General features: G+C 38.7%; 1 protein-coding gene across 2 annotated transcripts in view; it reads right to left on the reverse strand.

Moving 5' to 3' along the window:
• CRYBG3 (crystallin beta-gamma domain containing 3) overlaps window positions 1-13,027 on the reverse strand; it is a 134,289-nt gene that overhangs the window by 59,560 nt on the left and 61,702 nt on the right. For both annotated transcript variants that reach the window (XM_064273080.1, XM_064273079.1), the window contains exon 7: window positions 12,379-12,526. In XM_064273080.1, the coding sequence (XP_064129150.1) occupies window positions 12,379-12,526 (148 nt within the window). The remainder of the gene's footprint in view (window positions 1-12,378; window positions 12,527-13,027) is intronic.

The raw sequence follows: 13,027 nt of genomic DNA on the forward strand, positions 1-13,027 counted from the left end.
AAATATTGTTTCCACTTACCAGTTTTTTATAAACAGAATTTTTCTAAGGAGCTATGTTGATAACATGAAATATTATTGATTGAAAAAGTCTTACCACAATTCTTTGTTTTGTTTTTTAAAGACTTTTCCCTTAAGCAACGTTCAGAGCTACAAACCAATTTGAGTGCCAAATGCCTGTAAGCCTTCCTCCTTAGAAGCAAAACAAAGATATAAAGGAGGAAGGGAGTTAAATAAAAGCTGATCTCACGGGGGACATAAAAAACAAATAATAGAGGCACCATCCCCTCAGTTGTGTTTATCCAATGTACACTGACAAAAGAAGTAGGAATTAAAGGTGAGGGTAAAGGAAATCTGTCTTCCTACTTGCCGGGTTCTGTTTTTTTTTGTGTGTGTGTGTGCAAGTTCATCTGAAGAAGAAAGGCACCAAGAGTTGAAATGTGTCCTTTCACTCACCTCAGCCTTAAAAATTATGCACCTACTGTCACCATATCCTGTCAAACCTTCCTTCAAAATTCCACTGTGGGAGTCCCTGGGTAGTACAAACAGCTAACGCACTCGACTGTTCACCGAGAGGCTGGAGGTGCAAGTTCACCCAGAGGTACCTAATAAGAAAGGCCTAGTAATCTAGTCCCCTCAAAAAAAAAACAAAAAAACCAGCCATGGAAAACACTGTGGCACCCTTGGGGCTGCCATGAGCTGGTATCAACTCGACAACACCTGGTTGGTTACATTTCTTGTGATTTATTCCCGCTGTCGTCAACCTTGGTCAGGCCCAGACTATGACGATGAGCCTAGTCACACCCGCAATCAAGCACTAGCTACTCTTCATATGGCTGGACTTGCTGAAACACCACTTTTCACAAGACACTACTTGGTTCAAGGCCCTGGCACACTAAATTCATATTCCTGATTGCCTTTCTACAATATGGCACCAAACTAGAGGTCTACATTAACTTCCCCTAACTCTGCAGCCACTCTAGACTCCGTGCTATTCCCCCTGCCCTTCTGGTCTCTGTACCTTTGTAGAAGCTTCCCCTCTCTCAACTAAAGAGATAATTCTCTGTATTCCCATTATGAAACTCTCTTTATATTCATGTGCTACCGCAAAAAGTATCTGACACTTTCTTAATAAAAAAAACCCGCTGGGGTCAAGTCAATTCTGATTCATAGCAACCCTATAGGGTTTTCAAGGAGCGGCTGGTGGATTCGAACTGCCAACCTTTTGATTAGCAGCTGAGCTCTTAACCACTGAGCCACCAGGGCTCCCATTCTTTCTTAAGCACCCCAAATCACAATTACCTCCCCCTTGTCTGCAATTACAGATGCATTTCTGTCTGAACACACAAATGTTTAATTATACACTTGAGTGTATAATTATACAACTCAAGTTTCAGTAACATAATTCTCACCTATGATGTTGTAAAATACAAATGATTAGGCTTTAATGAAAGAGGTAAATGCAATAATAATCAGAGTAGCATTTATTAGAAAATGAACAATTTTTTTTATTATAATAAGTTTCACAATTTTAAAACTACAATTTTCTGATTTCTTTTAACTTTTCCCCAAACCGAGTTCTCAAATCCTTATTAGTACGCAAAAAAGCAAGCAAATTTTTATGTCTTATTTTCAGAAAATTGGTTCTAAAATGTAATACACTAAAGAAGCATAACCTAAAATAGATTTTAAATAGTAGAAGTATATATCCTTCTAAAGCTCCATTTCAAAGATAGCCAGAATGTCCAGAGTAGTCACCTGTTCAATGTGCAAAGCTCTTTTGTTTGCTATTAATAATAGAGTTCTAGTAACATTATTGAAAGCACTGCCATATTAATTTTCCCCCAGGGACCTGAGGTACAGTAACAGAATACATAACTAAGTGTCTCACACAAACAAGTTTCCTTTGCATTGTGTTATACAAACAATGTTTGGGTGGTGTACTTTAAAAGGGAAAAAGCTAAGAGGCATTCAATTCTACAACAACACAGAAGGAAACAGCGTAACAGCCAAAGCATAATGATAGCTAAAAAGTTGAAAATAAACAAAAATAAGAATACATATGTCTCAGCTGTCTTTACTGGAATGCCAATTTCTGCTCTAGTTGACTGCAAAAGATTTCACTGGCAAATTTTATCTTCTTCATGTTGGATAGACATAGAAATAAAGTCTTTTCCCAAGGCTTGTTTTAATATCTTAATTCTTGATGACAAAGGTAGTCAACCACTATACCTAGCAAGGGAAGGACACTTTATAATAACCTAGTAACAATGACCAGTCTACTCTTAAATTTATAATAATGACCAGTCTACTCTTAGTTAAATTTATGTGGCTTTCTCCCAGACTTTTCTATCATGCTATAGTTTACAAACATGTCTTAGCTCCATCTTAAAATTTAGACTCTTTAAGCAATTAGTAGGATGGAGATTATTTATTTATTTGCCCACTATGACATTTTCCAGCTTTAATTTCCCTGTACCTTAATTTTTTAACACATAAAACGTAAATAAAAGCACTAATCTTCTTCTGGGTCAGTATTCTGGTTATCATAAAAGCTAAAGAACAAATTGCATAGCAAAAGACAAATGGGCAAAAGCCATCAACAGACATTTCAGAGAAGAGAAAACATGCATGGTCAATAAATGTTTAACTTCATTAATAAAAAGAGGAATGGAAATTAAAACCTCAGTAAGATACCATTTTACACCTACCACATTGGCAAAAATTGAAAGTGAGGTAAAATTAGTCAGAAAATGAATTCAACAGTGGAGGAGGAAATAAACCCTGCACAACCATTTCAGCCAAGTTGAGAAGGCACATCCCCTAAGGCCTGGCAATTCTACTTTAAGATATGTATCTGAGAGTAGAGGTTCTCAAAGCATGGTCCCCTGAGCAGCAGCAGCAGAACTGCCCTGGAACTTGTTTAGAAATGCAAATTATCAGGCCCCACCCCAGGCCCACTAGATCAGATGCTCTGAGGGTAAATAGGGCCCAGTAATCTGCATGTGAACAGTCTGTGTCTGACACTTGCAGGTGGCTCTGATGTATACCAAAGTCTGGGAACCACTGAGCTGGAGAAGCCAAGCCGGGCACGTGTGAACAAGGGAAACGGGCAAGAATGTTCACAGCAGCATTTTCTGTGATAATGAAAAATGGAAACAACTCAAAACATCCTCTGTCAAGACAAGAGATAGACTATAGGATTTTGCTACAATCAAATACTGTATAGCAGTAAACATGAATGAACTTCAGATATAAGGCAACGGCATGGCTGAATCGCACAAACAGTAAAGAAAGCAAGTAGTAGAAGACAAGTTCCATTTATATAAAGTTCAAAAGCAGGAAAATCCAGGCAATAACCTGCACAACAAACAACAGGAAAAGCTAGGTAACCAAACGTCAAGGTAATGGCGGTCTGTGGGAGAAATGGACATAAGATACTGTTAATGGTCTGTTTTTACTCTTCGTTTTGGATTTATGCATGTTCATTTTATCACCTTTTATAACTTCTACGTCTTCTGCCAGAAGAACGAACAAATCTGTCTTGAAAGAAGTGTAGCCAGAATGCTCCTTAGAAGCAAGGACAGGCTTCGTCTTACATACTTAGGACACATTATCAGGTGGGATTAGTCCCTGGAGAAGGACGTCATGCTCGGTAAAGTACATGGTCAGCAGAAAAGAGGAAGACCCTCAACAAGATGGACTGATACAGTGGCTTCAACAATGGGGTCAAGCCTAACAACGATTGTGAGCATGGCGCAGAACCAGGCAGTGTTTTGTTCTGTTGTATGTAGAGTCACTATGAGCCAGAACCAACTTGACGGCACCCAAGAACAACTATCAACGCATCCTAAATATTTGTATTCATATTAAATATTTAAAGACTGAGTGACATATGCTGAGACAACAGCATAATTAGCCGGAGGGAGGCAGCTGGAAATGATGTGAGTCTACAGAAGATAACACTACATACAGTCCAAGGAAGAGGGAGGAGAGAGCAAGAGCGTGGGTACAAATTAAGGAGACTTTTCAGAAAGGAAACAAAACAACTAAAAGTAGGTGAAACCAAATTCTAGGAGTAAGGTGTGGTGTCTGTGAATGCTTCTCGCACAGTCTATTCCATTTTTCATGTATGCCTTCCTTACTAGACTGTGGGCTCCTTAGGGAAACAGCTTTTCTTTGTTCCTTTGTACTTTGCTTTGTATGTTTCTTTAGTCCCTATCATGATGAATAAATAAATATTTGATGAATGCCTCTGACCTAGACAGCATATACTTCATCCCACAGGAGCATTTTCATTAGCCCCGGGGAACAGTTAGGGAGCGCCCTTTAATTATATATTATTAGCTTGCTCTCTGTGTCTCTGTTTGAAAGCCTCCAGTGGCTTCCTATCTTCTGTAGAATAAAACGTAAAGTCCTTAACTTGGCTACAAGGTCTGGCCCCGATCATCTCTTGGACCTCACTTTCACCCTTGCTCATTCAGCTCCAGCCACACTCGCTTCCTTGCTGGTCCACAAACATGCCAGGCACAATTCCATCTCAAGTTTGCGCCTGCTTGTCCCTCTGCCTGGAACGCTGTTCCCCCAGATAAGCACAAGGCTTGGCCTCTGTCTTCATCAAGTACTCAAATATCAAGCCACAGAGGCCTTTCATGGCAAGCCTATCAAATTAGCACTTCTGTCAGTCTGTACCTCCTCAACCTTCTTTACTTTTTCCCCATTGTACACATCAATTCTTGACATTAGAGTACAGACGAATTTGTGTATCCTGTCCTCCCCACTGTAATGTAAATTCAATGACAACAGGGACCCTGGGTTCTCAGCATTTGGAACAGTACAGACATACCTCCACGGCACTGCAGCTTAGGTTCCAGACCACTGCAATAAAGCAAGTCACACAATCTTTTTGGTTTCCCAGTGCATGGAAAAATCATGTTTACACTATACTGTACAGTCTATTAAGTGTGCAACAGCATTATGTCTAAAAAAAACAATGTACATACCTTAATTAAAAAATACTTTATTGCTAAAAAATGCTAACCATCTTCTGAGCCTTTGGTGAGTCACAGTATTTTTTGCTGATGGGGGGTCTTGCCTCAATGTTGATGGCTGCTGATTGATCAGGGTGGTGGTTGATGAAGGTTGGGGTGGCTGTGGCAATTTCTTAAAAGAAGACAACGATGAAATTTGCTGCGTCAATTGACTCTTCCTCTTCACAAGAGATTTCTCTGTAGCATGGACGCTGTTTGATAGCATTTTACCTACAGTAGAGCCTCTTTCAAAACTGGAGTCAGTCCTCTCAAATCCTGCTGCTGCCTTATCAACTACGGTTATGTCATATTCTAAACCCTTTGCTGTCATTTCAACAATGTTCACAGTATCTTCACCAGGAATGGATTCCATCTCCAGAAACCACTTTCTTTGCTCATCCATAAGAAGCAACTCCTCATCCACTTAAGTTTTATCATGAGATGGTGGCAATTCACTCACATCTTCAGGCTCCACTCCTCACTTTGGTTCTTCTCCTATTTCTACCACATCTGCAGTTACTTTCTCCACTGAAGTTCTGAACCCCTTAAATTCATCCATAAGGATTGGAATCAACTTCTTCCCAACTCTTGTAAGTGTTGATATTTTGACCTCCTCCCATGAACCACGAATGTTCTTAATGGCACCTAGGATGGTGAGTCCTTTCCAGAAGCTTTTCAATTTACTTTGCCCAGATCCATCAGAGGAATCACTATCTATGGCAGCTACAGCCTTATGAAGTATATTTTTTAAATAATAAGACTTGAAAGTCAAGATTACTCCTTGATCTACAAGCTGCAGAATGGACGTTGTGTTAGCAGGCATGAATAAAACAACATTAATCTTCTTGTACATCTCCATCAGAGCTTTTGGGGACTAGGTGTATTGTCAGTGAGCAGTAATATTTTGAAAGGAAAAACTTTTTCTGAGCAGTAGGTCTCAACAATGGGCTTAAAATATTCAGTAAACCATACTGTAAACAGATAGGCTGTCATCCAGGCTTTGCAGTTCCATTTATACAGCATGGGAACAGTAGATTTAGTATAATTCTTAAGGGCCCTAGGATTTTTGGAATGGTAAATGAGCATCGGCTTCAATTTAAAGTCACCAACTGCATTAGCCCCTAATAAGAGAGCTGGCCTGTCCTTTGATGCTTTGAAGCCAGGCACTGACTTCTCCTCTCCAGCTACGGAAGCCCTAGACTGCATCTTCTTCCGATATACGGCTGTTTCATCTACACTGAAAACCTGTTCTCCAGTCTAGCCCCCTTCATCAATTATCTCAGCTAGATCTTCTCGATAACCTGCTGCCTCATCTTGCACTTTGATGTTAGGGAGACAGCTTCTTTCCTTAAACCTCATGAACCGACCTCTGCTAGCTTCAAAATTTCTTCTGCAGCTTCCTCATCTCTCTCAGCCTTCATAGAACTGAAGAGAGTTAGGGCCTTGCTCTGGATTAGGCTTTGGCTTAAGGGAATATTGTGGCTGGTTTGTTCTTCTATCCAGACCACTAAACTTCCTCCGTATCAGCAATAAAGCTGTTTCGCTTTCTTATCATTCATGTGTTCCCTGGAGCAGCACTTTTAATTTCCTTCAAGAACTTTTCCTTTGCATTCAAAACTTGTTAACTGTTTGGCACAAGAGGCTTAACTTTTGGCCTATTTTGGCTTTCAACATACCTCTCCCACTAAGCTTAATTATTTGTAGCTTTTTTTTTTTTTTATTTAAAGTGAGAGACATGCGACTCTTCCTTTCACTCGAACACTACTTCGAGGCCACTGTAGGGTTATTAATTGGCCTAATTTCAATATTGCAGTGTCTCAGGGAACAGGGAGGCCTGAGGAGAGGCAAGGAGATGAGGGAACAGCAGGTTTGTGGAGCAGTCAGAATACACACATTTGTTGATTAAGTTTGCTGTCTTGTATGGGTCCAGTTCATGGCACCCCAAAACAATTACAATAGTAATATCAAAGATCACTCATCAAAGATCACCATCACAGATATAACAATAACGAAAAAGTGTGAAATATTGTGAGAATTACCAAAATGTGACAGAGACAGGATGGGAGCACATGCTGTTAGAAAAATGGCACTAACTGGCTTGCTTGGTTCAGGGTTGCCACAAACCTTCGATTTGTTAAAAAAAAAACCCAGTTATCTGCGAAGCACTACGAAGCAAATCAAAGAGCAATAAAACCAAGGGTATGCCTGTTCCTAGCTTGTAACAGTTACCCAAGCAAACTTTTGAATGCATAAATGAATGGACCAACCAATGAAAAACCAGATGGCTCACATGTATCACGGGATATGAAAAATGCATTTCACTCAGCAAATATTTATGTGGACTGACTATGTGCTAGGCACTGCACTGAGCCACAGGGATATAACAGTGAACAAGACAACAGCATCCGTGCCTTTATGACTGAGGTCTAAATTCTGTTCTCCACCTTCAAGAAAGCAAGACACGATAATCAAAAAATTTACTTGTCTGTTTTACAAGACTGACAGGAAAGCATGTTACATTCAAAGAAAAACAGTGGCATTCTATGAAAACAGCATAATGCAAAATACATTAAGAATTGGAGACATAAAGTCCCACCGCTTCAAAAGAGAAAAAGGAAAACCAAAACGTATGTAAACTTAATGAAGATAAACGCGGATGCACTTCCGTTTAAGCACAGCAGGTGCTGGGGGATAAACAACAAGCTGAAGTTGTCTTATATAAACTATTAATCAAAGCCAAGAAATTTTAAAGTAGGAGTCATCCTGCAAAAAAGATGGCTGTAAGGAAGATGAGAGATAAAATATTTTGTCCTTAATGTGGCATAGCTAGTGGCTTTCTCAGCTAGTTATTCTGGGGGCAAGGATTAGGCAATACCAGGCAGGATTATATCTGTAACAATGTAAGAGTTTCACAAAAAGAATACGCTCAGAAGAACAACAGGTGATGGAGAAAAATCTCAAAAACAAAGACACGCAGTACGTACGCAAATTTTACTGAATTTGTTTCCCAAATAAGATATGTAAATATCGCTTACATAGAAAACCTACTGAGTATGAAAGGAGAAATATAAGAACTCTAGAAAAACACAAATTCCCGTAAAAGACAGAATACATGCTGCACAAGCAAATTTCTAAATCAAATCAAAGTCTCAATATAATTTATGTCAATCAAACTATAATTACCATAATCAATGCCAAGATTACAACATACATATATTTAAAATATTTCACATACAAAATGTTTTTTCAATGACTTTTTTTAGTTTAGCTTAATTGTTAAAGGGGAAATTTACACAGTTGATACTTTAAAAATCAATCACATCTAAATGTAATTTTTACATCAAAATGGATTGTCTTAAGGATCCCCTGACTCTTAAATGTCATAGTTAATGTGAATATTAGCGTTCTGAAAACAAGATGACTGAAGACTTGCTATGTGTTTGGTTTGGTGGGAGGTGTTTTACGTGCGTTTTACCTCAGTATTTTTCAAAATATTAGATGCAAATCATTAATGGGTCTTTAAACCAATTGAGGGAATAGCCTTAAAAAATGAAATACAAAAGACTAGAATAGAAAATACCAGAGCATATCACACAATCTGAAGAGATGCTGTTCTATAAAGTCATCATTTCCATTATATAAACCTAAGTATCTACAGGTGTACCAGGATAAGACATGAAATATAGTAGTCTTGGGTCCTAGGAAAAAGGTGCGAAAGCCTCTGCATAATTTTAATTTACTTAAAATTCCACAAGGTAGGTATTACTAATATTCTCTTTTTATAGATGAGAAAGTAGACACTATAAAGTTACTTGTTCAATGTCAACATATCAAACTAACAGGGATAGTCATGTCTTTTTCAAATGTGTTGTTGTCAGGTGCTGTCAAATTGGCCCTCGCCTCATGGCAACCGCATGCACAGTGGAATGAAACACTGCTGGGTCTTGCAGCATCCCCACGACTAGTTGTGGGTCAGACCACTGTGACTCATTGGGTTTTCCCTGCCTGATTTTCAGAAACAGGTCACCAGGCCTTTGTTTCTAGTCTGTCTTAGACCAGAAGGTGTTGAAACCTGCTCAGCATCACAGCAACATGCAAGCCTCCACTAACAGATGAGTGGTGACCGGGTGTGGGGTGCCTTGGCCAGGAACTAAACCCACGTCTCCCAACGGAAGACAAGAATTCTACCACTGAGCTACAATTACACCTCTCCAATTTTGAGCCTACATTTCTCTACATGAGAATCACTAAGACTGGGTGAAACAGGGAAGGAACAAATTTCAGTTAACAAAAACATATGAAAATCTATTTATCTCCATCTTACAGAAAAAATGTTTGGAGTCACTGATCTAACAACAGAGCTCTCCTCAGCTTATCAACGAAGACACAACCTAAGTAACCTCCAGACATAAAAAAAAGGTCAAAAAGTTCAGAAAGTAATGTTAAATATACAGTAAACATAGAAAATTGCAGTATTTATACATTCTAATTTGAGAAAAGAAAGTGCTTCACTCAATACTCGCTGTATTGCTACCCATACCCCAAATTACTTCCACTGGGGGGAAACAAACAGAGGATGACCCTTGAGTGGGCTCTGTAGGTGTTGACAACTGATGGTGTGTCTGCTGTGTATCATCTGTAAAGGACACTAACGTTTTGACACTCAGTACTAAAATAAAGACGATAAAACAAACAAAAAAAATTTGGCTGAGGCTAGGTGAATTTGGAAAGGCAACAATCACCAGAAAATGAAGGTATCACTAGGTAATATTTTGACAAGGTTGGAGAAAGGAAGCAGTTTGATATTTGATTATTACCTTGTGAAATATTTAGAACAATGCTAATGTCTTTTCCATTCAACCTTCAATAGTTTTATTTTCCTTCCTCACTAAAAGGTGCTCAGCCTGCGGGCACTAACACTATGACTACAGAAAAGGCTCTGAGAACAATGGAAGAAGGAAAAAATTCAAGCACAAATGGCTGATGTGCAAATATCCGTTCAAAAGTTTAATGCTTTGCTCACCAGATTGAGGGTTTTTTTTTTTTTTTTTTGATTTTTATTGTTGATTCTGGGGTGTGTGGAGGGTGATTGTTTGCCACATGTTATTCCTCTTTTTTCTACTAGGCCTGGCATGGTGCCTGACATTTACAAAACCAAACGCAAACCTGTGGCCGTCCAGTCGATTCCAACTGATAGCAAACCTGTAAGACAGAGTAGAACTGCCCCACAGGGTTTCCAAGGAGTGGCTGGTAGATATGAGCTGCTGACCATTTGGTTAGCAGCCATAGGTCTTAACCCTGCGCCACCAGGGCTCCTGGCTTTTTCACAAGGAAGGCACAAAACCACAAATTACAGAAATCTTAGAAGGTTCCACCTACAAACTATTCATCTCAGGGAATTTCCATTGAGTTAGCTAATTAAGTGAGCACTCAAATGCTGTTTGCTGAACTCCTAGCAGTTAGTTCTTTCCAGGAAAATAGACACTGTAACCATCCTAATCTCCCTGCAGTGCCACCAAGCCACCAAACACACACCTCTGTATCTGACCCAAGTGGTTCTGCTTCCTCACATTTCTCACCCTGCGGAACTCCTGTTCATCCTTTTAAGATTCCAATCAGGTGCCACATCCTTCAGGTGAGGCTCCTCCCCCTAAGAGATGAGGTGCCCTTCTCTGCACGCCCCCAGGGCCCTACATAGCACTGCTCATATCAGATGGTAACATGACTTGGTTGTCTCTCTCCTGGACTTCAAGCAAGTTCACACTAACTCCCCCCACCCGCATGCCTCTAAACCATTACAGCATTTCTCACCAAATTTTTATTTATACCGGAAGACCTTCCTCACCTTAGTATTAAATGGTATTTTCTAAGCAGGAAAATCAGAGATCTAACAATATTATTTGATAAAAGCAACACCTCTCTGTTACTGCAAATTGCAGGTTTGAGCCATCTGCTGCAAGGCCAATACTGAGACAGGAGGAGGTAAGCAGTAAGAAGGCTTTATTGAATACCGGTATTTGAGAGACAGAGGGAGTTAAATTCTTCCCAAATTCTGTCTGCCCTAAAGGGTTGATGGGAGGGTTTTATATGGGAAAGATCACGGTTACCTAAGGTTTTGAGCACGTAGTCCACAGGTGGTTTTATACATCACACAACAATTACAAAAACTCTTTATTAAACTAAAGATAAACATGTCAGGCATCTGGACTCTAATCAGTGTATTTGTAACAGGCTGAAAAACTTTCCTAAGAATTTCTTGACTAGTGGAGCTGTTTTGCCAAGCCCGCTGTGGCTGAGATAGGGAGCAAGAAAGAAAGCCTTCCTGTCGGTTTGCAGGCTAAAGGCCATTTCTCAAAGGAACAAAATAAGAAGAAAAGAGACTAAGGCCACAGAAGCTGAGATAGCTCTGCACCCCTTTGGAAGAGACCAGTACAGCTGGTGCAAGTAAAAAATGTTTAGAGATTACTTAGAGTATTATTATGGCGTTAGTCATGTCAAGCTCTCAATCACCTATTTTGAATAGGGGAAAATATGTTGTAACGTATTAGGGTGTTTGTTATGTTTAAGAGTAGAACAGACTACTCAACTATATTTTAAATAAAGCCTGGACTATTTTCTAAAGATTAGAGATTAATCACAATTTATACAGCTATGCTAAACTAAATGAGAAAATATATTCTCTTTCTAGCGTTAAGACACTAAAGAAAATGTATTTTTACTACTTTATCTCCTTTCTCTCCTCATCTTTCCTTCCTTCCTTCCCTCTTAACACTTTTTCCCCAAGCCCCCTCACTCACACACACACACAGCTATACTGAAGAGTAGACATCTATATCTGAACAGAACATATTTTGGAAATATCAGTTTTTTCCTAAATATTCCTGGATACTACGCACCTATACTATTAAAAATACATACATATATATATAATATATGGAAACCCTGGTGACGTAGCAGTTAAGCGCTATAGCTGCGAACCAAAAGGTCAACAGTTGGAATCTACCAGGTGCCCCTTGGAAACTCTATGGGACAGTTCTACTCTGTCCTACAGAGTCACTATGAGTCAGAATCAACTCAACGGCAAAGGGTACAGGTATATATTATATATATAAATATATATACAGGACATCATCTATCATCTTACTATGGAAACGTAATGGGCCAGATGACAGCTAACACTCTTAACTTTCATTCAGCCTAATACTATGTATGTATTAATTCAAAAATTTATCATCAATGTGATAATGAACATTAATAAAATCAACACATCTCTAAACATCGTTAGGCTTTACTCTGTGACAAACCAAACCAAACCAAATAAAAAACACACAAAAGACAATTGTTCTGGTACCTTTAAGACACGTTTGATAGAACCCAATACAAAGTTCCTTTGTGGATGTTTTCTGTTCTGAAGAATCCAGTCACGATTTAACACCTTTTCACCTTCTTCTAGCACACATTTCTGACCTTGGAAATGTGGTTTCTCATATAAAATCCAGCTGAACAAACAGAAAACCAATGATCAGTTTTAATTACTTTTTTAAGAAGTAAGACATAAAACGAATGATACTTAGCAGTTCACAGACTATCTTATCAACTTAATTGTTTAAAGCTGGGCTATTTTCCATTGTTAGTACATACACTATTTTTTAAACAAGGATATGTGCTAACTTAAGTACAGACAAATATCATAAGAAAAGGAAGAATAAAAGTGCATAGAACTTGGAAGTAAAAAGACTTTCTAAAAATAACACCACAGTATATGTTTTTGGTTATATTTATGTATCTATGTACTTCATATATGTCATATACACTAAGCTCTAGATTTATATTCAAAACCACAGGTTAACAACAACAAGTTACATTTCTATCCTAATTTTCCTGTTTCTGGATAATACATCACAAGTGTCCCATTTTATTATATGAAGACAACACTACATCACTCCGCTTACAACATAAATATTAACTAGTGGGTAACATAAAAACTGGACTGAGAATTC

The sequence above is a fragment of the Loxodonta africana genome, chromosome 20 (assembly GCF_030014295.1).
Source record: "Loxodonta africana isolate mLoxAfr1 chromosome 20, mLoxAfr1.hap2, whole genome shotgun sequence".
Lineage (NCBI taxonomy): Eukaryota > Metazoa > Chordata > Mammalia > Proboscidea > Elephantidae > Loxodonta > Loxodonta africana.